Source organism: Cylas formicarius, unplaced genomic scaffold (assembly GCF_029955315.1).
Source record: "Cylas formicarius isolate icCylForm1 unplaced genomic scaffold, icCylForm1.1 PGA_scaffold_3__17_contigs__length_32017465, whole genome shotgun sequence".
Lineage (NCBI taxonomy): Eukaryota > Metazoa > Arthropoda > Insecta > Coleoptera > Brentidae > Cylas > Cylas formicarius.
The window spans coordinates 31,494,864-31,521,122 of record NW_026844326.1 but is presented as its reverse complement, the minus strand read 5'-3'; the positions used below and the strand labels follow the sequence as shown (position 1 = coordinate 31,521,122).

Below are 26,259 nucleotides of genomic sequence, written 5' to 3'. Positions count from 1 at the left end.
TGCATCAACTAATGCCTTTATCGCATCTTTGTCAGCTTCGACCGGCCTTCCAGACCGTGGTGCATCTTCGACATCAAAATTGCCGGATCGAAATTTTGCAAACCAGTTCTGGCACTGGCGTACTGTTAACACGCCTTCTCCATACACATCCGTCAATTTTTTTCTCGCTTGGACAGCATTTTTACCTTTTCTGAAGTAAAAAAGTAAAATATGACGAAAATGCTGCTTATTGCTCTCCATATTTAAAAGGGCACCAACCAAAAACTACTGCGTAGAATTAATAGAACTTTTTCACACACAAGCCTTGCAATATCAGCTCTCAAGACATATAATGATTATGCGGCTTAAGTGTGAAGTTGGTTTCGAAAAAACGTAATTAAGTCCTCTGACGGGAAAAAACGAAATGACTTTCCGAACAACCTTATAGTTTTATATGGATTTCCAAGTAGTATTAAGGTGATTTTGGAATATCTATAGTTTTGGTTAGTAACGAATGTCAAATGTCAATTATGCAATCATAACCTCATTTTTCAGTTGTTTCTTATTTATTTGCTCTAGCCATGACAGTTTTATAGTAGTTTTATGTCATTTAAAACTTATAAATGTTTTAAGGAGTAAATTATGAAAATTCAGGAGTAAAACTTTTATACTAAGGTTTTTGGGAACCCATGTAAAAAAAAAACAAAGCAAACAACCAAAATTTATAATTAAAGTAACAGAAACGTTTTGAAACTTAAATTGCGCTATTTACAGGGTGTCCAGTACGTAATAATACATGATAAAATAGGAGATTCTTTAGGTAAAAATATTACCATTTAACGAAACTTGCCTCTCATTGATATTAAAGGAGATCACAGTCACAATTTCATTTTTGATTGTTTTAAATATTATCTGAAATAATCGAGTTTTTGCACAAAATTTGGAAAATCCGTTTTTTTCACACAAGAAGTCCATTGTGGTGAATCATTTTTGGGGCATCGGTCATTTTTCGGTATATATATAGTAGCAGGTAGTTTGTAAACATTACATTTCATAAGGACACGGTGTTGTCGAAACAATTCTCATGTAAAATTATATAATTTCGTGAAAATCTGGACTTTTAGTTCTTATTTTGAACTATCATATTTAATTTTACTAGAATATTATATATATTGTTTCTGTTACCGTTTTTTTAAGGCCTCGGGGACAGTTTTATTGTTAACTGTTTCGAGGTCTGAAATAAATTTAAAAAAAATATATATAACCATTTTGTAAATATCCGTTGCATTAAATCAAAACCGTAATATTAGTCGGGATGTTACTTATTTTTTATTATATATTAAACCGAAACGCACCTTCTACGTGGTTATGGTCGACGACCGTCAAAAGCGGATTTACGCCAGCCACGCGACGATTACAACAAATCATTATTATCTTTCGCGAAGTCGACATTTTTTTTTTAAACAAAAATATTGTTACGCAAAAAAACCTTGGCGAAATGAGGTTCGTCTCTTAGAGTATTGTTTATAATTATTAGCGATATACGTAATGTTTTGTGTTTTCGTGGAAAATCGTCCGGACGTGATTTTCTTTTTTTTTGTCTGATTGTATTATTTGTATGTATTTTTCGGTTTTCACCCATTTCTTCGTCGAAATTTCCGCGATCGCTGTCAGTTTTCGCTAAACGTCTTTCCTAAATTTCTTTTCTACCTCCGTAGTTCTCGGTGGATGTAATACTTGTTAAAATTTGACTTTTACTTCTCTGCTAAATTTGAAGTTGGTATCTGCAAATTTAGGATACTTAACACATTTCTCATTAAGCACGGAATATCGGGAACGTCCTGTACAATAGGTGAAAACCTTAACTACAAAAGTTTTTGCTGTCTATGCGGGCTATATGGCAATATAAAAGAAAGTGAGATCTGAACCATAGTCTTTCAGTTATAAACAATTTTTAACAATAGGGGGACCCATTTTTCAGTTTTTTTGAATTTGCGGCGCACCCTGTATATTTTTGAAAAATTGTCAAGAATAAAAGTTTATAGAGCCGTATCTTCCGCTTCTTCTGGTTCAAGAATTTTTTTGGTCACGTGAACAGTTTTTGAAAAACGATGTAGACACTTGCGCGCGCGATCTTTTATTTTTTTAGAATACTTCCCGATCCCCCCCCCCCTATTTTGAATAGATTCCGTCACGGGGAAAAGCTGCATATATGTGCCAAATATGAAATCGATTGCTTCAAATTTCGGACACTTAGCGTATTTTATAGCAATGTTCAAAAAACAGTGAAAAATCGCGAAAAAAGGAGGGTTGAAAAGGAGGCAAATTTCAATTTTGTAGCTCCAACGGTTCGAAAGTTATTCAGGAAAAACCAAAAATAGAGAACGGAGAACGGACAGACAAAAAAAATTGTTTTTTTCGACGATGGTCATTTCTGTACCAACGGCGATCCCATAGGACCTACCGTTGCCGAGATATAAAATTTTTATACGAGCGCAGATACTTTCGAAAAATTCGATTTTATCGATTTTCAGGTGTAACAAGGTTGATGGTTTGAATTATTGTCCAAGTCATTATTGTTAATATGTCAAACTCTTGACTGGAACCTTCGGCATTGTACTAACACACGATAACGCGTTTTACCACAAACCGAAGCTCAATTTTACGTATTCGACGTACGTTTCGCCAACCAAGTTGGCATCTTCAGGAGAAGATTAAATCTGAATCTTCTCTCAGTTTTAATCTTCTCCTGAAGATGCCAACTTGGTTGACGAAACGCGTAAAATTGAGTTTCGGTTTGTGGTAAAACGCGTTATTGTGTGATTGTTCGTCAAAACAGATATTTCCAAGGCTGGCAAAAAAAATGCAGAAAACGGTAACATATTAAATGCTAAATTGGTATGCCGGAATCATAACGTTTTAAACATATTAGGGTTCTATGAAGCAAATCCAGTTTCCTCTACTACCAGAGTATATGAAGAGTGTTTCTCGGGGATCAATCCACTCAGTTTCGAAACAATATAAATATGATGCATTTAAATTTCGTCAAACTCATAAACTAAGTGCAGAGCAACGCCAAAGGAGGATGCAATTTTGTTTGGATTATTCAAATAGACATAATGATTTGCATAATATTTTGAAAATAGATTGTAATAGACAATATGCTATAAGCTATAAGCTACAATTAAAATCTAGTCGGTAAGTTAAGTGACATTCATAATTCAAGTTTCCCACATACCATTTTCAAATATCCGTGTCTCGTCAGTACAAACAAAACAAAATTGTAGGTTAGAACCTCCTTTTCCTTACTAATACTATCTTAAAAATTTAATCTTCTTAAAAGCTCTTTCTTTGAATGATTTTTCTTCCAATTACAGTCTTTTTCTTTAAATGAGCTACTTAATTTTTAATTTGTTAAATTGTCGTAGAAAAAGTATATAAAAGTATATTATATTATCTCACTCGTGTATTAAGCACTCGCTGCGCTCGTGCCAAATAAACTCGTGAGTCAAATGCCGTTTATGGCACTCGTTGCATAATATACTGTTACTTTTACTGATATTGTTTATAATCGTGAGCAATGTACCTCACGGTTTGTGTTTTCGTCGAAAATCGTCGGTCACTCGATTGTCTTCGTTCCCCGCCCATCGTGGACGTCATTTTCTTCGGTTTTCGTTTCTGACCGATCCGCAGCGAGAGCATTATACGCACTTTCACGTGTCTGATTACGTATTTCTCCGTTTTCAAACCTTTCTTTGTCGAAATATTCCCAGTCGCCGCCAGTTTACGCCGACGCGCCGAATACAGATCGTACGGTGGCGTTTTTTGCGCATGCGCGTACAGGGGATTCCGGTAAACGTAACTTAGAGAGCTCGGTTGGCTTTCTTCCGAGCACTCGTAAATCGTTTGGTCGCGCAGATTCGGCGTTTCGTACAATCGGTTCAGTGTAAATTTACAACCTCGTGCCGTCGATTGTCTTCGTCTCGTCAGCTTGCGCCAAAAATCGGGGTATTTCGTCCACCTAGCTTGCCAAAATGGACTAAGTATATAAGTTTATGTGATGTTAAAAAAAGCAAAAATACAAGATGCGAATAAATTTATTAATAAATATAATATAAATACAAACTTGCATGCTTAGAAATCGACCCACTGCTAATTTTTTACTTTAATACTTTTTTTTGTTAAGAAACTATTCAGCTCACCCAAAAAATAAACGTGCTATTCAGACAATTTAACACGCTTTATTATGAGTTTAAGTTCGTCACGAGTGCTGATCTCTTATATGCGTAGCTAAGGTTAAAACAAATGAAACGTGTTTGTGCAGTGATAGTAACAAACCTGTTATAGACTTAAATTAATCGCCTTTGCAACTGAAATTTTCGTTTTTTTCAGCGAGGAAAAAAGTAGATGAAAGTGATCAAGATATAATACGGCGTAAAATTTACCAGTTATACGAGGAACACAGCGTGCCTACATTAGATATCTTAATTTGGAGGCTTGAAAAAGATGAAACCGGTGTTAAATGTGGCAACACATGGGTTTTATAATTAAAAAAAATTGACAAAAGGCAAGTTTTAATGGAATCTTTTAGAATTCGGAAATGGCGACTGGAATATCTAGAAAAAAAAATTAGAATTTACAGAGAACAACAAAGGCCCATTATTTACTTGGATGAAACCTGGTTCGACACTTATGATACCCTGAAAAGGGGTTGGGTTGACTCAACTGATAAGTGTAAAGCACACGCGGCATCAAAAAGAGGTAAAAGAATAACTATTTTGCATGTTGGCCCTGAAGATGGTTGGATTCCAAATGGACTTTCTGTCTGCGAAAAATATTAAAGACTCTTCTCTGGATTACCATGAAGACAACACCGTTGATTTAGTTGTAAGTTGGTTTAAAAACAAACTAGTTCCAAACATTCCTCCTAATAGCGTCATTGTAATGGACACAGTAGACAGTTGACTAAAACCCCTTCCTAACTAACCAAAACTAACTATTTTGCATGCTGGCCCTGAAGATGGTTGGATTCCAAATGGACTTTCTGTCTGCGAAAAATATTAAAGATTCTTCTCTGGATTACCATGAAAACACCACCGCTTATTTATTTGAAAGTTGGTTTAAAAACAAACTAGTTCCAAACATTCCTCCTAATAGCGTCATTGTACTGGACAATGCAAGTTATCACAGTAGACAGTTGACTAAAACCCCTTCCTCATGTGACACAAAAGCGACAATCGAAAACTACATGTATAATAACAACATTTATTTTCAAGAAGATTATACCAATACAGACGGAATACGTCTGTCATAAATATGCAAAAAATCCAGGGCATATAGTTTTAAGGCTTCCACCTTACCACTGTATATTTAATCCCATTGAACATGTTTGGCACCAACTGAAATCTGCCATTCGTCGTAACAATGTTTTCCCCGTGTTAACTCCAACGTCCTCAAACTTATAGAAACCGAAGTTTTTAACATCCCTCCACAAAGTTGAGCAAATTCTGTTAAACATATAGAAAAAGCAGAACAATCGTATATCCATATTGCAAATAATATAGAACAAGTAATAATTACAATCGGTGATGATAGCGATAGTGATACTGATACATTATGTGAATAATTTTAAGTAATTTAAGTATTTAATAAAAATAATTCGTAATTTTATTTTAGATTTAAACATAAATACATACTTAAATAAATAAATATTGTTTAGTATCTTTCCTAACAAAACCCCAAATAATTAAATTCTAAGCAAAGTACGGACCTGTTCGGCCATATTTCATTCTTACAGCTATGAACAGACTTTAAATCCGGTCGAAGATCTTTTTTTCTGGGCGCCTTGTTTTGTTTAAACGCCGTCATAGCCACCTTAACTAACTGAACTATATCGCAACAAAATTGCCTTAATTTTTGATGCTAAATATGACAGGATCATAAAAGTGGGTAGTTTCCATTTAAAATAAAGGTTTTTTATTTCATTTTTAATCTTATTTTTCGCGTTCCCTGTATTATTACGTATCGAAATTTGTTATGAAAAAATGTCAGAAAGGGTTAGACTTAGGTACAGGACATTATGCACAAAATATGTTTACAATTTTGTGGAGGATTTAAAAGTGAAGTAATATTCCTGGAGTTCCATTTAAAATAAGGAAGTCGATACTCGCCCACCGTGTATATACAACTTCATTTTTTTTTATTAAGACGTTTAAAGTATATAGAAGCGCATTTTTCCGAGTAAACGCGAAACACTTTTTTGGCCAGCGAGTCGAACGAAATACCCGTCAATGAGGCGTTCCTTGTAAACCATCGGCAATTGGAAATCGCCGTATTTGGAGGTGCGTTCCTTCGGGAAATCGCGTCTATAGTTTCGAGATACTTCGCGAAAGATGTCGGAAACATCGGGCGACGCAGGTCTGGGTTCCGACGCGACTACCAAGGCAGCGTCGACAACGGAAACCAAATCTTCCGGGTAGCCGTCTTCGGAGCTTTCGCTTTCCGCACGGTTCGCTCGTCGCACTCCCAAATCGAGCAAATGCGATCGGTTATGCACCCATCCTTTGCTGATGGTCCACTCCTTCAGCCAAGCGGGCTTTTCAGGACCGGCTTCGCGTATTTTAAAACGATCGTGATGGTTCCCGTTCCGGTTGCGGTTTTGTTTCGTGTTAGGTGACCACGACTTCCTTTGGACCACGACGCACATACACATGCACCGAAATAGGTCTCGCAGGATCGACATCGTTCAGATCCTCGCGCCGGACTGGCCCTCACGTTGACGCTTACGTTCGTTTTTTCCGAGCGGAAACGCTAAATCCGCTCGTGTGTGACCACCCGTATTGTTGTATCGGGTCATTCGTGGTCGTTTACGCAGCTGGTTCCTTTCGAAAAATCGATGAAATCGCGGTAATTTTTTTTCTGTTCTCCGTTCTCCGTTATCCTTTTCTCTGTAGACCTGGCATTAATTGGCTATATCTTTTGAACGGTTTGCAACACGGCCTTCAAATTTGGCTCCTTTTAAGCCATCCACGAGGTACACAAACCAGTTAAAAATGGGTCCGCTCAAACCACGGCGTCCATTTTTTTTTTAGATTTTCCTCTGTCTTTTGGACTCTGCTATAAAACACGGTAAGTGTCCGAAATTTGAAGCCATCCACTTAACACTTGACACATATATAGAGTTTAGCTCCGTAACGCAGCCTATTGAAACTGGGGGGGGCTGGGGTATCGAGAAGTATTTTTTTTTTAATTAAAAACCGCACTTGTAGGGTATCGAGAAAATAATCAAGACGGTATACATCGATCGAAAATTTTTTTTAACCAAACGATGCGCACGATCCGGACCAAAAACCTTTATTCTTGATGATTTTTTCAAAATGTACAGGGTGCGTCGGTAATTTGCTAAAATCTAAAAAATGGTCTAAAGTTTTTTTTCGATTTTCGACTGTTTTTTAGACGTTGCTATGAAACACGACAAGTGTCCGAAATTTGAAGCTGTAGACTTCAAATTTGGCGGACAAATACCATTTGTTCCCCTAACGGAACCTATTGAAATTGGGGGGGGATGGGGTCTCGCAATGTATTTAAAAAAAAATAAAACCGCGTTTGCAGGGGTCCAAGGAAAAAAATCATTTCTCGGAAACGGGTTAGGCGGCCGACAAAGTTCTTGAATGTGAAGACGCATAAGATTCGGCTACATAAAATTTTATTCCCAAAAGTTTTTCAAAAATGTGCAGGGTGTGCGGCAAATTAAAAAAAAAGACGAAAAATGCTTCGGATGTCAGTCAGTTTTAGCGATTTTCGACTGTCTTTTGGACGTTGCTATGAAACACGATAAGTGTGCGAAATTTGAAGCTATCGACTTCAAATTTGGCAGGCAAATAGCGCTTGGTGCCCTAACGGAACCTTTTGTCATTGGAGGGGATGGGGGAGGGGTCGGGAAGTATTTTAAAAAAATTAAAAACTGCGTTTGCAAGGATCTAAGGAGAAGATCATTTCACGAAAACTGTTTATGGGATTTTGTCTTTGACGGACCGAAGATGAAGAGATTTTGGGACAAGTGGTGACGTTATATTTCTTTAGAACTTTTGACATGTGGTAAGTGATGTTTCGAATATAAGGAAGGACAACAGTCGCAAGTGTGACTTTCAGCCTCATTGAAATTGGAAGGTTGTGGTGAAGTGTATTTTTTGATGGAACGCTTAATACCTTTAATGTGGAAATTATTATTAGAGAGAAGAGCAGAGGACTGAGATACGGCTGGGGATGTGACAATGCATTAAGGTATGTCTGTGTCTTTGTATTGATAAGAATATCTAAGAACGAGAGGTTGTTATTAGTTTCTCTTTCAATAGTAAAACGTATGTTATGGTGTACAGAGTTTAAATTTCTCATCTTAGATGGAAGGTGTCTAAGGCTTTCTTCTCAAAGTCTTCCATAAATGTCTTTGCGATGACTGGCGATGGTGGAGAACCCATAACTGTTCCCGACGTTTGTTGATAAATTTAACCGTTACAAGAAAAATATGTTGATGAAATGATGTTGATGATAATGAAATGACATTGCGTGCGAAACTGTCAGTTGTCTCTCTAAAGGGTTTTAATATAGAAGCCAGATATTTTGAACTTTGAGTAGTTGTTTACAGGACTGCAAAACGTATTTGTATGCTGATGATACCGAAATATATTTTTCATTTCTTCCGGAAAATTTCCAGCAGGCTATGGACATTATAGACAAGGATATCAAGCGCGTCTCTGGTATCAACTCGAAGAAAATGCTACCAAATCTTACCTTACAATTAGATTATCGCCGGTACTTTCTACACTTTGAATCTGCGATATATTCATGAATTGAGTACATAAAATCCAGAAAATGTAATATCAGTATACTAAACGCATTGCGCACAAGTAGTCTTTGTTAGTCTTGGCCTGCCGTTTAAGGCGCCTATCTATAAATCTAGAAACCCAGCTGGCCGTTGTTTTTTAAAATATAATTTTTATTTAATTGTCAGCTATCCTAATATCAAAAATGTTTGTCGACTATGCGCATCGACTGCGCAAAATCCTGCAAATGTAATGCCCGCATATTATAAAGGCGTGACACATCGTCAGAAATAGTTCGAGTTTCAGACAGATTTGTATTTTTTTATTGATCAGCTAGCCTGATATTAACAAATTTTGTGCATAAAATCTTGGCTTTGGTCTTTTTTTAAATTGTTTCTCAGATCGTTTTTTTTTTTGCGCTGTGCTTTCGGTTTACTGCTTATAGATAAATGCAAATACTAAAATTGTTATTATTAGATTTTAGAGCAATGCGTTTAGGAATTGAAACATCAGATTTAGGATATTTACGGTTTCAAATCGAATTTGAAACGGGATAACACGGGGCTCTCTTGATTCACCGACGCCCAGTGTGCCGTTTCTAGATTTCTAACGAACTAAATCTGGCGCGTCAGGTGGCTTACACCCAAGTCTATTTGAAATGACACCTCGGGCTAGCGCGAGACCCACATATCTGGCGAAATCGCGTTTCAGAAGAAAGTCGGAGGCACTTTTTGCCGATGACGATTTTACTCTCCCTATCCGTCGTCTATCCGTCCAACCTTGATAATAAAAAAAAAATCGACCGTGATTCTAAGAGGCCGGATCTTCGTTGTCGCGTTGCGGCCATAAAAAGATTCGGTTAAGTCTGCGGTTTTGTCACCGGCGCCACAAACGAAAGTGTAAATTTGTTTTATTTCGGTCGGAGTTGTCAGCTGGCTCTGGAAGCGACGGAAACTAACCTGATTATCGCGGACTGATATTTCCGCAATTGAAGACGGGTCAAGGCTCACAAACGCGCACAAAATCACAGTTAACCGCGGCGACTGTTAATTAACACATAGTTTAACGCGAGAGGCGAAAAAATTACAATAACGCGAACGCGAATACACGCGAGTGCACGCTTCTCGGTGGCCGTGGCATGTGTAAAACCCGCAACGTCTGGTCCCGGCGAGGCGCGGGTAGGAGAAGACGGAGGATATCTCGGCGAAGAAGAGATACGCGCGGACAGGAAACACTTTCTTCTCGCCTCGTTGCTTGTAATTAGAAACTCTACCTTCGACAGATTGCCTACGGGCGACTAGCCATACTCTACGGGAAAGTTCTAGACGACTCGAAGAAAAAGGTGCGAAAATTGAACTGAGGTGGCTTTTACTTGATGAAAAGCCATTTAACAAAATAAATAAGAACTAAGAGTTCAGATTTTCATCATTTCCATCAAAACTCAGGTCAGTTTCAGATTATTTCCATGTATTAGCATAGTAAATGCGCCAATACAGGACCTCACCTACGTCACAGCCAGCGAGAGTTTTCGCATTGCACCTGCGGACAGATTTGGCGGGTTAGGCAATCCTATTAGGTTTACAATTCTTGACACTAACTTATGCAGTTTGTAAACATTGTATGTTAAAATATATAAGTGCTGGTTAAGTGCCCGTAGGCAAATTCTGAATGAAAGGACTTCAATCGCAAGAAAAAAACTCGACCCACCTCAGACACGCGTCCATCAGCGTTAATAATTCATCGTTCTTGTCCAACAGGAACCAATTGGAACTGTCGAGGAGATATTTAAAGGCCGCCCGTCTATTCACCGACACGTCTAAAGTGTTCAGACGGTTTGCCCTTTTGAATTTCACGCAAAACGAACTATCGTCCGGACTGTAAGTCATTTTGGTGGACGCCACACGCGACGAACGAATCAAACACGACTTGGAGACAGACCACGAAATTCTATTTATCGTTTCATGTCGAAATCGTATTTTCACGAAGAATTTAAACGTCGGGTTGCCGACGGCGGCTTACGCAAAGGCCGTCGTTTTCCGTTTCCAAAAGTTGGCGCTGCAGGAAGAACCACGCCCAGCAAAGGTCGCCTTTAATTATGAAAAAACGACCGAAGGGGGAGGGGAACGAAACCGGTGCGAAAAATCCAACAACCAAATTTAAATCTTTTTCAGTAATACGAGGTTAGCGCCAAAATTTCCCGGCCTGACATAGATGCAGCTCCAGTATCACGAAAAAACTTTCTCTTCTTTTAAATATATATCTTAGTAGGCTGCGAAAAAAAAATTGAAGTCTTGCGCCAAATAGTTTTTTATTGACAGCATTTCAAACAAGGCGTGTCGCAAATAACGCAAATTGAGTATAGAGCAGTCATTGACAAAAGAGGGGTTAGCACCTAAAATTATTAAAGAAAGGCTGGATGGTGTGTACGGCCAAAGTTCTCCTTCGTATTCTGTAGTGAAAGAATGGGCAAAACGTTTTCGAATGGAGCAGGAGTTACTTGAAGTTGATTCAAGAACTGGTCGACCAGTGGAGATCATAAAAGCAAAAAAGAATCAATGGAGTGGCGTGGTAAGGGTGAAGCACCTCCAAGAAAATTCAGAGTCTGAGAGGTCAACAAAAAAGGTAATGGCCACGGTCTTTTGGGATTGTGAAGGAATTCTTTTCATAGATTTTAAAGAAACTAATACCACTGTCAATTGCCATTTTAGAGTGTGGGTTCCAACAGATAGATCATCCACCCTATAGTCCAGATATGGCCACCGGCGACTATTATGTTTGGATATTTGAAAAAGGACTTACGTGGACGGCGGTTTAACGATGAAATTGAGTTAAAAGAGGCTGTTCTAGCTCATTTTGCCGACAAACCAAAAGAATATTTTTTTAAAGGGATTGAGTTGTTAATAAAGAGATGTAATAAGTGTATTGAAGTTAAGGGGGATTATATTGAAAAATAATAAAAAATTGTTACTCTACTTTGTTTCTTTCATATTCAGGCCGGGAAATTTTGGCGCTACCCTCGTAATAATAATAATAATAATAATAGCGATCAACTTTATTTCACATTGGATTACAAATACATTAAATGACGAAGGAAATCGGAAATAAAAAAGGAAAAAGATACTAGATTCTATTACAAATTAAATTATTAATTAAATAGTAATTAGAGACAAGACTTCTAGGGAGTAAAGTTCTAAATCTATTTGGTAATTCATTCAACAATCTCAGGCACACGTAACGTTAAATAACGTTAAGTATTTGCGGGTTAAACATGCAATGATGTGGAGGAAGACGAATACACACGGTTTTCAAAAGTTGGGCTTTTTTGTAACTAATCAATAGTACAGGACTCTTAGTAATCATAGCCAAAGGATTATGTATCGTTAGTGGAGACTATGCTTTCAAATTTAAAATAAAAATTCACGATTGTAGTGAAGGACAGGCGGGCATTAACACAAGAATAAATGATAAACTCCGTTTTAGTTGTATAAAAGAAAGTTTTGTTGTAATAAATGCTTAAATTCGTGTGTTTTTGTTTTTTTTTTTCTTAAGTGGTAATAGCATTATAACATATATAATCGGACCATGATCAAAGATGTCGCCTGTGAAGGCAACTGGAATATTCGACCCCACATTCTATACGCCCGTCACTGGCAGTCGTTTAAAAAGAAAAACCGTATGGCGCGCAAATTTAGATAGTCATAGTCGTTATCATTACTTTTAAACTCAGGTGGTACTCTTTGCTATTTGCTTCCTAAAAAGATACTTGCATCTTGAGTGCTTCCATCAGTCCAGTAACATCTGATGCTGTATGATGAGTATTCATAACCCTTTGTTTCAGGTTTCACTGTTATAGGCACACCGCCTGATAAGTGAGGCTTGGGAAAAGGAAAGGTTGGATATGCATGAATCATCATGGCCAGTTTTCACTCCCCTTCATTGCTCTTTGAAGCATGGTTGAAGCATTGGGTGCTTTTCAAAACTAAACCCATCTAACTAACCAAAACTCTTCTTCTTTGGTATCCGGCTTGGGAGCCAACATCAATTTATTACATAACCTGAAGGATGTTTTACCAGAATCATAAATGTTGATTGTTTATTACGTTCGTCTTGAGAGTAAAATTCGTTAAATGTGTTCAAAATTAAGCGGGCCATGTGTCCTTACGCAAAATATAATAGTTCTTACAGAATCCCGAGTGTAACATCCCGCTGAAAGAAATAAAATTGTGTGACAATTTATGCCTGTGCTCAGTAGAAGAGTACTTTAGTTACTTTTTCCTTCTTTGTTTATAGATTACTGGTTGTAGTGTTGGATTATCGTCATTTTTCCCATACAAACATGGTATTTGTCAATAAAGAATATCATTATATAGCGAAGCACCGCACCCCGGCCGGGCCAGTCGGTCGAGAAAAATAACCGTACATCGCGAAAATATAAATCGATACGAGTTTTCTGTTTTGACGATTTATTTACCCAGCGTCCTCCATATCGCGGATCACCCGACAATTGCGGAGATAATCGTCGAACATGACGTCGGTCCAACTCGTAGACGAATCGAAGTTGTACGCCTCTAGAGACTGCACCAAAACGACATTTCCGCTTTCCGTGGTACCGTCCGAGTCGATTTTTTTCTTCCTCGGCGAACTATAGCGATTACGGGCTGATATGCGCAATTTAAGGAGCGTCAGGACGCACATTTTGCGACGCGGTTCTCACCGAGCGACACTCGCGACTACCGAAATTACGCGCGAAGGGTGACGGAATGCTTCGAAGAAGCAATTTGGACGCAGAAAATGCGCCGGCCGTGAAGCAAGGGAAAAGAAATTGCCGCTCTTGACGTAGTCACAATTCGGGTCGATGTTTCGTCACGGCGCATTGAGCGGCATCTAATCGCATTTGGCGAAATTCGATTAGAATTAGGTTCGTCGATTCGATTCGGTTTCGATCCGCTTCACCTGGAGGACGAGGCAAAAAAAGAACACCATTTTCCAGAGACAGGGGACATACCTCGATTTTGCAGGAAAACGCAAAAGTTTCTTATCCCCTCCAGGGGCAGAATATAGGTAAAATTGGGTTTTGTCGATAAATTGTCGATAATTGATACGTCAGTTTTAAAAGGTTTACATCTCGCTCATTTATAATTTTAGTAAATTAAAATTTATACGTTATATACATTATTTATACGTTAGTCCTTCCTCTATCGACCGATATCAAAAGGTCTAATACAAGCTTTACCGTTGGCCATCTGGAACAGTTTTTGTGGCGGGCTGAAATTTTTCGAAAAATAATTAATTATAACTAAATGGTGGGGACTTTTTGATATCTATTGGCCTCTATCTTCAGTAAAAATTTCAACGTTCGTGAAGGAATGTAGATATTTCGAAAAATTAAAAACATAAATCTTTGAGAAAAATCATGAAAATTTTTGGATTGTGGTGGATATTAATCGATCCGGCTTAAATTTGGCGCGAAGATAGGGGGTCAGGGAAGTACTTGAAAAAATTAATAGACTATTCAATTGGAAGTTTTTTTAACAACTCCAGGGAGCAAAATATAGGTAAAAATGGGTTTTGTCGATAAATTGTCGATAATTGATGGGTCAGTTTTAAAAGGTCTTACATCTCGATAATTTATAACTTTGGGAAATTGAAATTTATACGCGATATACGTTAGTCCTTAGTCTGTCGAACGATACCAAAAAAACTGATGCAAGTTGTTCGGTTCTGCGTGTGGAACGGTTTTTGTAAGAGGCTGAAAAATTTCAAAAAATTATTACTTGTAATTAAATTGAAGTTGATGGAGGGAATTTTGTTTGTTTTTTTGTTCGGGTTTCATTGATTAATCTTTCTGACACATTAAAATATCCTATGTTCAAATACGCCTGAAATTCTAAGATACTTTTGATTTACGCATGTTCAAAAACTTTTTATCATTCCAGCTTTTACAGTTTCGGAGATATTTAAGCTTTCCAGTACTTTTGCAGTGCTGTGTTAAAATATTATTATTATAACGATAACAATAGAAATGATTAAAATCGTATTTTTTATATTTATTTTAATTTTTGGAATTTGGTATTAAAAAAATCAATACAATCAAGAAAATGATGCAATTGACCACCATTTATGTATTTCGAGACATCAGATCTTTTAAATAAACGCCGCCGTCTGTTATTCGCGAACCTTTCGACGCTCGCGGACGGATGGAGGACTGCGCCAGTCGCGTCTCAGATTACATAAAAAGAGTGAATTTTTCAAAGAAACTTCCACAGGCTGCTGTAATACTTTTTAAAAAACTTCTGGATTCCTCCTACGTCGGTTTTTGCTTAGTCGAAAGTGCTGACGTTTCGCCAATCATCCTGTTGGCTTCTTCAGAGCTTGACTGAAACTGTTTCAGTCAAGCTCTGAAGAAGCCAACAGGATGATCGGCGCAATCATAAAAAAAGTGGTTTAAAAAAATTTCATCAATCTATACATCTCAACGCTCAAGACCTTAGACACATACGTTGGTATTTTTATCCTAAAATAAAAACCATGTAGATATACAGCTGTACGCAATTTGGGAAAAAACTTAATAATAATAATAATAATAATAATAATAATAATAATAATAATAATAATAATAAACGACTTTTATTTCAGATAATAGCATAACAAATAAACAATTCAAAGCCTAATTAGTTGTACAGTCGACTAACGAATTAGCCATTCTACTGAACCAGTGCGTGGCACAACAAAGACATTGACGATGACGTCCTATCCTAGTTACGAATCTTTAAAGAGTGGTTATAACAAATGCATTAGAAAAACGAAAAAAAAAACAGAAAAAAATCTCTACTATTATCTTTAAAACTAACCATTGTTTGCCAAAAAGCTTGTCCTGGGAGATACGTTAAATCTACTTTGTAATGATGGGGTTTTTCTATATTAATATTTACAAAAATAGTCATAGGGGAGGGCGGGGCAAGCCTGCCCACATAAGCTTTTTATTATTTTTTGTGTGCTTTTAACAATCAAGTCGACTTATATGCGACTAACTTCACTTTTACTTGACAAAATTTATCCAAATCTCGGCGAAGGTTCTAAAAAAAATATATATATAATTACTAGAAAAAAAACGAAAAAAAAAAATTGGTTAATTTTCATTGGCAATTTCGATTCCGTTTGAAAAAGCAAAGCGCTGTATCGAACTCTAGAATTGTCGCCACGTGCAAATGACAGTTAAAAAGACGGTTCTGGGTTAACGGACCCTTTTTCAGTAATCAGTTTGAAAAACGCGACGCGACGCGCGCGGACGGACGGAGGACTGGACGCGCCCGCCCCGCCCACTCTACTGCGCCAGGAACGCGATGGCGGCGATCGCGCAGAGCAAAGCTCGCTGCGGACGGATCGACGGCGCGACGGCGCGTCCCTCGCAGAACGCACGCACGTCGCAGCCCTCCGCCAGACCTTCGAAGCGGCCCTTGAACGCCTCCCAGTCGCAGAGACCGACCGCGCATCCGGGGATATCGTCGACCGGGACTTCGTTCAGGTAAAACGCGACCTTGTACGGGTCTCCGACGCTGCACCTGGAAAAAATATCCTATTTTCGACGTTCGCGGTGTGTCTGGACGCACCTACTGGTGGAGCACGGCCACCAAATTCGCCGCGAACGGACTTATCACCGACGTACGCCACCGTCGTCTCGCCTGCTGTCTATAATTGTCCGCGGTCAGTAGAGTGTAGTCTTTGGCGACTCCTAGCGTAGTCAGAGCGGCCTGCACGGTTGCAGCGTGAGTGAACAGCGCCGTCACTTTGTTGCCTTCGGATTTGCCGTCGACTGTTTTCTGGAAGCGACGCAACAGGTCCCGGATCGGGGCACAGCCGATCCTCTCGGTCAACGGGTTGCCGTAGCCCGTGGCGTAGTACTCTTTCAGGTCGTCCCCGTACTCGAGGAATCGCAACTGGTCTTTGGTGAAGGCGGCGCACCAAGCGGAAGGCCTATCGACGTTCCACGCCTTCTCGTACCTGCACATGTCGTAGATGTCGAGGACCGTCTGCGGGTCCGGGTCGTACCGGAAACCGAGTCTACGGAAGACGCGGCGCGAGAGCTCGTAGTACTCCGGGGACTCCAGGAATCGCCTGTAGTGGTACTCGGTGGCGGGGTTGCGATCGGTGCGTTCCTGCCACGCGGCGCAATCCTTGTACGGCTGGAAAGTATGCGAGGTGTTTTGCGGAAAAATCGTTAGCACGCAAAAAACGTAAAATAAAAATGTTTAAAAATAACCGCGGCCTAGTTTCAATTCTCCGGGTATGTGGGCGGGAACTTAATTAGCGGCCTGCACCTTTTCTCAGGAACTGCTGATTTTAGCAAAAAAAAAGTTTATACACAAGTTTTAAAATTATTTGTTTTTTAAATATACAGGATGTTCGGTAAGTGCTGGACCGACATTAGTTTTAAACTTTTTAAATGGAACAACCCATATGTTTTGATATTTGTAGAATCCTTGCCGATAGAAGCTACTTATTCGAATTTTGAGTGGTTTAGACAGAAATCGGGATAATATATTTTCTGATGCAAAATTATGGTAAAAGATTTACTAAAAACGGCTGGAAAATGTGCGAGGTGTTTTGACGAAAAACCTTTTAAGGTTAGGACGCTAAAATCGCAAAATAAAAATCTTCGAGAATGCTTAAAGTGTAATCTCAACGTATGTACGTTTTTTTTTAATGCGTTTTGTGGTGGTCATTTCACAGTGAGAAATAACATTTCTATACGTAAAGCGTGCGTAATTTTTCAAATACTTTCAATCCTAATTTTTATACTTTAGTATATCCCGCAGAATGCAGATTTTGCGTTGATATGAGGTTTGCCAACAGTTAAAATCTTAACGTGTAGTTGTCTAATTTCTGATAATATAAGTTTTAGTTTAATAAACCAAATTTTTGAGGAATAAATCGAAATTTCTAGGATAAATCAGAATTCCTGTCCTGTCAAGTCAGAATATGTGGAAAATAAGTCAGAATTTCTAAATAATAAATTTAGAACAAAATTTAAATTTTGAACTACGAAATTAGCGTAATTTATATGAGACACGTTGAATTTTGGTATACCTGTTGTTTAGACATTGTCGATTCCTTATGAATCACCCCGTATATCTGATGTTTTGATTGGCGCTCTCCCATATGAGAGATAAAGGTGATAAATTCTTAATTGTTTTTCAGGAGTCCTAACTTCTTTCCAGGAACTGTGACTTATTTACGAATTTAGGCAAAATTAATGAAAAATAAGTTTGAACTTCTGGAAAATAGGTCCGACTTTCTGAATGAAATCAAAATTTATGAAAAATAAGTTCTGGAAAATAAGTCAAAATATCTAACTCAATTCATAATTCTTGATTTTAGTTAGAATTTGTAAAAAATATGTCGTAATCTCTGAATTAAGAATTTATAAAAAATAATTCATAATTTCTAAAAAAAATCAGAATTTATGTCATGAAAATAAGGCAGAGTTACTGTCATACGTCAAAATTTCTGGAAAACTAGTCAATATTTTGAATTTGTGAGATAAATGATAATTTATTCTGGGAAATAAGTCAAAATATCTAACTTAAGTCCGAATTTCTGAAAAACTAGTCAAAATTCCTGAAAAATAAGTAAACATTTGTGACTTAAGTCATAATTAATGAAAATCATATCAGAAATTCTTTGAAAAAAGTCAGAATTTCTAAATTAAGTCAGAATTTATGAAAAGTAAGTCAGAATTTATGAAAAGTAAATCACAACTTCTGGAAAATAAGTAGAAAAATATCTAATTTGTAATAGAAATTCTAAAAAGCTAGTCAAAATGTCTGGAAAATAAATCATAATTTCTGAAAATAAGTCAAAATTTCTGACAAAAGCCATAATTTCTTTAAAAAATATGTCAATTTTTTGAATATTATGAATAAAAAAAATACATCAAAACTTCCGGAAAATAAGTAAAAAATATCTAACTTAAGTCAGAACTGCTAAAAAACTAATCAAAATTTTTGGGAAAAAGTCAGAATTTCTGAATTAAATCGCAATTTATCAAAAATGAGTCAAAATTACTGGAAAGTAAATCAGAGTTTCTGAGTTGAGTCATAATTTATATAGAAATATAATAAGAAATTCTGAAAAATAATAAAAAGTTGGAATTTCATAAAATTTTTGTAAAATAAGTCGCAATTTCTGAATTGATACAGAATTTATGGAAAATAAGTCAGAACTTTTGGAAAACAAGTTAGGATTACTGGAAAACAAATAAGAATTTCTCGCCTTTGCCTTTCGTAAGAGATAGCGCCAATCATAGTGTCAGATATACAAGATATACATAAAGAATGAACAATTTTTAAACAAAAGGTACACCAATTGATAAAACTCAAAATGTCTCATTTAAATGTCGCGAATATCGGAGTTCAAAGCTTAGATTTTATTTTAAATTTATTTGGAAATTCCGATTAATTTTTATTTTAATTAGTACGCCTACTTCAATAATTTTTATTTAATATCACCAAATAACTCTTTAAATCCGAATGATACTGATCGATTGAAATTTCAGATGCCAGACTAAAAGATTTACCCGCAGTAGGGATTGAATTATACCTTGATGACGTCATCGTTGCCCATGGTGTTAGCGTGGGCGTGATAGTAAGCGTTGTCGAATAGACCCTCGATGTACGCTTGGTAGCTATCGTGCGTCCTGTCGCTCAGCGCGTACTGAAACTGAAACGCGGCGAATTGTCTCAGATTGTTATATTATTTATTTATTATATTATATTTTGCCCTTACGTAATACGTCCGGTCGTCGTAGGGCCGGTCGAAAACAGGTGGGAATCTCGACCGGTATCGGCGTGCCAGCAATTTGAGTTCTGTGGTGCCCTGAGCGGTCAGCGACCCCTCCCTCTCTTCCGTTACGGAATCGTTCCAGCGCCATCTGGCGGCAACCGAGCCAATTATCCGACCGAGCCGGATCGAAACCGCGCAACACTTACGATCGCAACAGGTCGTAGTCTTCGGGACACAGTCTTCCGCGTCCGCTCGGATACGAACGTCTCTGCTCGTAATTGTCTACGATTTCGTCTTTGAACTTTCGCAGTTGACGCAGTCGTCTGATTTTGAACGCCTTCGGGAGACGGGTGCCGTGCCTGTTCAGGCTCCAAAACTGCACCGGCTTGCAATCTGCGAAGCGAAAAGGTCATAGGATCGCTGACGTAGAAAAAAAAGGAGCAACGCGTACTCCATCTTCATAAGAATAAACGATGTACTAAGGAGTTTTGATTAGTTATAATTAAGGTATAATACGACCAAAAATATAGTGCATTTATTGCATTGACGTTTTAAGTATTTTACAGGACCGTGGTAAAACCCTTCCTTCGGCATTAAGAAAAAAACCAACCACTTTTGTTTCCCGTTAGCAGGGACCCCGTCCGGCAGTAAATTCGCACTTTATCACTTGCTTGGTATTAAAGAAAGCCTTTGCCGCAAAAAATTGAAACGTTTTACTTGGAATAAGGTGTTCGCGCCCACCGCCGCCTCTGTTGGTACTGTCGTAGGACGTCTTAGTGCCGAACATGACGTGTGGCTGCTCGTCGTTGAAATAGCAGTACTCTTCCAGCACGTCTTCGTCTGTAGGGGGGCCGAACCTGTCAAATTGTTGATCCCCGGGCGGCTGGGCGATCAGCGTCGCGACACACGCCGTCGAAAAAATGAAAATACCCGCTCGGACGCTCATGTCGTCTCCGTCTAAAACGTAACGGCCCGATTTTTTATCTTCTTTGAGTTGACATAGAAAAAACGTATCCCTTTTAAATGAAATATTTGGATTAACGATATAAAAAAATTACATATAACTAACCAAAACTTTTCAGATTCAGCTGATTCAATTAAAAAAACTCAAAATTTATATGAAAAATGTGAACTTATAGATCATTTGACATATATCAAAGCTAATTTTAGACGACCGCAAGCTGTCAAAATGACAGTAACACATTTTTTTTATTAATGGTATGCCTTATGTATTAGATTAGATTACCTAGCCATTTATGAGATATTTCAGTTTAAAAATAATTATCATTCGATTGCTGGACAATGGTCATATTGTTTAAACATGGTCAAGTGTGCCTTGATAGCAACCATATTGTCTACGTTTGCAATTGTTTTCACAATGTTCTACTTTGGACGACGAAGTTAAATAACTTACATTTCAAATGGGTTATACTGAAGAAGAAAAACGTCAAATACTAAAATTACAGTAGAAACTTTATATAGCGAAATTGAAGGGACTGCTTAATTATTAAGAGTTATAGGCACTTGAAAAATAACAATACGCATATGTGTTCTGTAATATTTAGTTATTTTATATACATATTTTAACATCTACTTAGGAATATTTTAAATAATTATTTGAGAACTAGATTCAATGTTTCAAATAATCGGTCATTTTCTTTTGAATTTTTTTAGTATTGGCTTGTATTTTCACCATTTCTTAGAGAGGGGCATCTTCCCCAAGATACATTTTTTTTAAGCATAAAAAAACTGGACATTTTTACCGCTTTTTTATTCCACTAAACATCACGCGATGACAACGCCGCCGTAAGTTTCCACCGCGTTGAATTCAGTGTCACGCGATCGGTGCACCTTTAAAAATAGAAAACGCGTAACGATAATCTTACGGTACGATAACGGAGGCGCGTATCGCGCAAAGACACACGCTCCGTCTTAATAACGAGCGGTACCGCCAACGCGACGGGCGTGGGACGAACGGCATTACGCGCCTAGGAGTACGCGTGTCGCTGCTCGATTCGGGAAAACTGTCGTCGCCCGCTGCGAGCCCTAAATTCGATTTCGTGCGTTTCACACGAGCATAGCGGTAAGTTATATTTGATATCGCCGCCGAAAGGCGCTAATTATCCGATTTGTCGTTATCTTATCGCACGACGCCGTTTTCGGACACTTGAAAAGTCGACGCGAGGGGATTCTGACAGCTGTCATTCGCTTTCAGATGGCGAACGTGGTGTATTCGATCATTTGGCTCCTCATACTGGTCTTCATATCGTTCTTCGTGGCCGGTTTCTGCGCGGGCTTCTACATCCTCGTCTACCCGCTGACAGTCTGTATACCGGCGTTATCGGTAAGCGAACTATGTTTAAATTCCATTGAAATTTAATAAAATAAAAGTTCGTGGAAAGGAAAATAGTTTCCGTCAAAACAAGGGGCTTTCAATGTGACGTCACGAGAAAACGGCTTGTGACGTCGCCGCTGGAAGTTGTCAAACTAACCTAACGTCTTTTATCTATGTGCAGTGGTTTAAATTATACTATATAACTCTTTTATTTTAAAAATTGTGTCCAATAAATGTTTCATAATGATCGCCCATGATAGTAATGATAAACGTTACGTAACAGGTTTTTAATACAGCTGCGAGTGAGATCCCGGATGATCCTAATAAAATATTTCCGTGTTCTTTGATGATACTATAAAAATATTCTCGCATCGTTTCAAAAGCGGTAAACCATTCAAAAACATTTTCATTTCTTAATTTGAATTTGAACAATGGAAAACATAGCGATTTGAATTGAATCATTTTTATCCTTTTCGACATGCCTGTAAGATTAAACTGTTTTTGAAATTAGTTTTATAACATAGGTTCTACATTGGCACTTCCTTTATCATAAGTTCCAAGCTCAAGTGGGCTTTCAGAAGAACTAAAATTTCCTTCATTTAATGATCTAGATCTATGATGATAGATTCCAACTTGGATGATAATATTTGGTTTGCAGTATCTTCAGATGAATTTAAAATTCTTTCAGTTTTTTTTCTAACCAGTCGACATTTTACAGCTTTGCAATAGACCGAGTTCTCAACTAGCATAAAAAGCTATGTAACACATAGGATAAAATTGATATTTTAAGACGCTTTTTATTTTACTAGCCGTAAATGTAAAATGACCATTGCTGTGTACGCAGCTTAATGTTTAATTTTTCAGGGCCTGTCGGACCTGCTGCTGCAAGGCGTCCAATTTACTCACTACTGCGCAGACAAAATGATGAGCGGCGCGCCGCTGGGGTGACGGGCGCCCATGGGAAAATTTGAGGTTATTCAATTCCGTTGGGCAATCTGCGTAAGCGGCATCACCCTATAATGCGAATCACTAAATGTGTTCATTCTTAATATTATTATTATTATTATTATTAGAAATTACTTATAAAAACCGTACTAACTAATGTCATTATAATTTTAAACCAGAGTGCGTTTGTTTTATTTTCAATGGAAGTCCCCATTTTTTAAAATTAATTTTCAATTCTTTTCGAAATTCATCAATTTTTTTTCCCAATATTGTAATATATAACATAAGATTTGAAATTCTAAGCTGAACGAACCATTGTTGTGTAGTTTACCAATATCATGCCTTGTTTTTTTATTATTTTGCTAGGTAAATGAGATAGCAAGATCAGCAAACAATGAAATTTAATTGGTTGGGCATGAATAAAAAGGAGAAATTTCCAAAGTTAAAACTCTCCAAATTAATACTTAGTAAGTAGGTATTATGTTTTTCAAAAATAAATAGGACGCCAATTTAATTTAAATAAAGTATACGAAATATAATTCAATAAAATATAAATTATGGCGATTGCTCAGTTGACACTTTTTTTAAGGTGTGATTGCTGGACTGAGTTATAATAAAACTGACTTTTTTGTAACCCATATACGTTTTAGATTACATATCTTTTTTGATTCTAGACTTCTTTTCGTATCTTATTGCTTAGTTTTTGAAAACAAAAATAAAATCCACTTTCTCTTCATGTTGCTCACATTGTTCAGACTTCTACTAATTCTAACAATTCCAAAAACATCGCAATTACGAGAAACGAATTTTCAAAAAGTTCGGCACTTGTATCCTCATAATAATCCAAGCTAACATCCCTAATATTCTTTGAAGACAACAGCAAGCGCTCTTCTGACCCAGAGTGAATTATGGTGATGCGTTTTCTTTTATTTGAAGATGCACGTTTCAAGAAAAATTATGGATCTATTGTCTAAATCGAAATGAAAATGGATACTGTTGATTATATTAAATTAACTTTCATGGGGTGCCTTGTATAAGCATTAACCCAAAGATGAAAACCACAACATAGTTACAAATAGATAATTTTGCTTATATTTTTAATAAGAACAATTATTTTAGTATCTTTAATTAACTATGGTTAATTATAATCGCAAAAAGAAGACTTTGACAGTTAATAGAACTTTTAAAATTCATTTTAATGTGAATTATATTTTCTCTGTTTCTCCATTATATCTAAATGGTTCGACATAATCGCACAAAATTTGGAATTTGGGTGACTTGGAGAGCACTCGTTGTTAGTTTTCATACTGCCAATAGATGGGGCAACCGGTTTCTCATTAACGATCACAACTTTTTCAGTTATTAAATTCGCCCATTCTATTTGCTCATATCTCCTCGCCAATAGTTCAGACAAACTTAGAAATGTCACATTTCTAAGTTTAAATAAATAACTAATCAAAATTTAATAACTGTACCATCCTCATACGTATTCATAATAACGTTTTCCGTTGATTTTAAAACACCCGGTATATACATACACGTAAACAAAACCCCACCTTTCCTTAAAAAAAATAAATGTGAGCTGGGGCAAATGTCAGCGTTAATTATAAACGAATAATTGTCCTTACCGACTGGCAAAAGTGAATAAAAGAGGCGAAATATCCACCGAATCACCGGAAGGATTTAAACTTCACGCAACAAAAACAACACTGATGACGGTACGCGGGGAGAGACGTAGAAATACCGTACCGATGACCAACCAAAGACTGTTACGACACCTGAATCATAGGAATATTAATCCCCGTGTAGTCGAATGAGGCGCGAGTAGATTCTTCTTCGTCCGCCGCCGCCGCCTCCCGCGCCGACCAGCAAACAGTTTGGACTTGACCACAGTTGAGATTTGCTCTCCGTGTCGAACGGTGATTGACAAGTAACCAATTCGGATTACGTCAACTTTTGTTTCCCGTATTCACTGCATTTCGTTTTAACGCCGAATCGAAAATAGATGCTTTATTCAATTCTAACCTGAATGATAAGCAGGAGAAACTTTCTCTAAATCTTCTAGTACGGAATATTATATTTTTCTAAATCGCGCCATCTAACGAATGCGCATCGACACTTTTGTTTCGTTTTCTTAGTTTTCCGGAGTAACGCCAGATGGGGCACAAGTTGAAATTCTCTCTGACCGTTGGGAACTAAATTTGTGTCAATCGTTCATTTTACGAGAACCGAGTCAATCATTGGGCGATTTCGAAAAGGATCGAATTATATTTTTATTATTATTATTTCAATACTTTTTGATGGCAACTGTAAGCTATGTGTTTTTGTGTTTACATTCTCTGTCGTCTGTTTTAGTTAGTATAATATTTAGCTGTGTTCGCCTTTTTATTGTGTCATGATTCAAAATCAACATAGATGCTTCGTATTGGGTTGTACGAGTAATTCATTAATTTGTTTAAATTAAATACCTGCGTGGAAATAGATATTTAATGCAATATTCAATTCAACGCATCAGCAAATCTGCCGATCGCAACTCGATACTAAACAATAATTATAACATTAATCCCATTCCTTGTCCGTAGTCTGTCTATTCTTAAACCATTCAAATGAACCTTATTATGCAAGGCGAATTCGATTTGTTTTGGTAAGGTCGGTCGATCCTGTAACCAATAAGGTATAAATATTTAGTAACTAAAAGCGATTAATGTCGAAAACCCCTAACAAAAAAAGTTTTGTATATGTTATATTAAATTTAATCATTTTTTCATTTTTCACACCCTGCTAGTCATTTGAGCGAACTATTACTTACCTATTATTATGGTATCTTAAGATCTGGCCTCTCTATGTTATTGTTTTGCCATAACCTTTTATAATTATACATTTTGTGAGATGGTAATTATTATCGCTCTTGTAATAATGTGTAAATGGGTTTGACCCTTTAATAAATAAATAAACATGTACACGAATGTAAGTAGACACAGTAAAAAAACGAGTAAAAACCCGAAATCTCGTAATCACAGACATGTTTTTAAAATAAAGATTCTAAAAAAAACAGGCAAACAAATAAGCTTTAAAAGAAGAGGAGAAACGCGACCAGCTCCATCTAACGGCCGCATAACTATTTATTACGTACAACGCCGTTAATCGGCTCAGTGCACGCTTTGGTTATGAACTGTTTTTATACCACGCTGATAATACAGGAACTTTCGAAACCACAAAAAAGAAAGGGCCATCAATTCCTTACTCGCAGTCATTTCAAATTTCGTTGCCCACCAATAAGCCTAGCGGCGTTTAACAAACAACATGGCCGTTGGCAGTACGTCAATTCAACCGTTGTCAGTTGAAATGTTGTTAACTATTATCACGGCAGAATTTTTTGAACAAGTGTGTTACGAA

General features: G+C 37.3%; 3 protein-coding genes across 5 annotated transcripts in view; 1 reads left to right on the top strand and 2 right to left on the bottom strand.

The window, feature by feature from the left end:
• LOC132699708 (uncharacterized) overlaps nt 1-6,373 on the bottom strand; it is a 43,787-nt gene extending 37,414 nt beyond the window's left edge. For both annotated transcript variants that reach the window (XM_060666557.1, XM_060666558.1), the window contains exons 1-2: nt 6,264-6,373; nt 3,566-4,000 (exon numbers count right to left, since the gene is read on the bottom strand). In XM_060666557.1, coding sequence (XP_060522540.1) covers nt 3,566-4,000; nt 6,264-6,292 — 464 coding nt within the window. In that variant the 5' untranslated portion in view covers nt 6,293-6,373. The remainder of the gene's footprint in view (nt 1-3,565; nt 4,001-6,263) is intronic.
• Nucleotides 6,374-15,412: 9,039 nt separating this feature from the next.
• On the bottom strand, nt 15,413-24,723 carry LOC132699676 (multiple inositol polyphosphate phosphatase 1). Of its 2 annotated transcripts, none has more exons than XM_060666523.1 (7): nt 24,492-24,723; nt 20,301-20,570; nt 19,790-19,976; nt 19,587-19,731; nt 19,401-19,520; nt 16,416-16,984; nt 15,413-16,363 (listed from the first exon to the last, which is right to left on the bottom strand). In XM_060666523.1, exons 2-7 carry the CDS (start codon nt 20,527-20,529, stop codon nt 16,126-16,128), a joined length of 1,488 nt encoding a protein of 495 aa, XP_060522506.1. In that variant the 5' UTR covers nt 20,530-20,570; nt 24,492-24,723; the 3' UTR covers nt 15,413-16,125. The 2 variants fall into 2 exon arrangements, with proteins under 2 accessions (XP_060522506.1, XP_060522505.1); XM_060666522.1 differs by having other exon boundaries at nt 20,301-20,540; nt 24,492-24,721.
• On the top strand, nt 20,658-24,472 carry LOC132699677 (uncharacterized). The gene is made up of 3 exons (XM_060666524.1): nt 20,658-21,666; nt 21,799-21,927; nt 22,783-24,472. Exons 2-3 carry the CDS (start codon nt 21,799-21,801, stop codon nt 22,864-22,866), a joined length of 213 nt encoding a protein of 70 aa, XP_060522507.1. The 5' UTR covers nt 20,658-21,666; the 3' UTR covers nt 22,867-24,472.
• Nucleotides 24,724-26,259: the final 1,536 nt, after the last annotated feature.

Excerpts from the sequence above, each read along its gene's own strand:
- LOC132699676 (XM_060666523.1), bottom strand. The coding sequence starts at position 20,529 with ATGAGCGTCCGAGCGGGTATTTTCATTTTTTCGACGGCGTGTGTCGCG. Across the intron at positions 19,521-19,586 it reads ACGACGACCGGACGTATTAC|TTTCAGTACGCGCTGAGCGA; the intron begins GTAAGGGCAAAA and ends GCCGCGTTTCAG. Across the intron at positions 16,985-19,400 it reads GCAACGATGACGTCATCAAG|CCGTACAAGGATTGCGCCGC; the intron begins GTATAATTCAAT and ends CATACTTTCCAG.
- LOC132699677 (XM_060666524.1), top strand. The coding sequence starts at position 21,799 with ATGGCGAACGTGGTGTATTCGATCATTTGGCTCCTCATACTGGTCTTC. Across the intron at positions 21,928-22,782 it reads TCTGTATACCGGCGTTATCG|GGCCTGTCGGACCTGCTGCT; the intron begins GTAAGCGAACTA and ends TTAATTTTTCAG.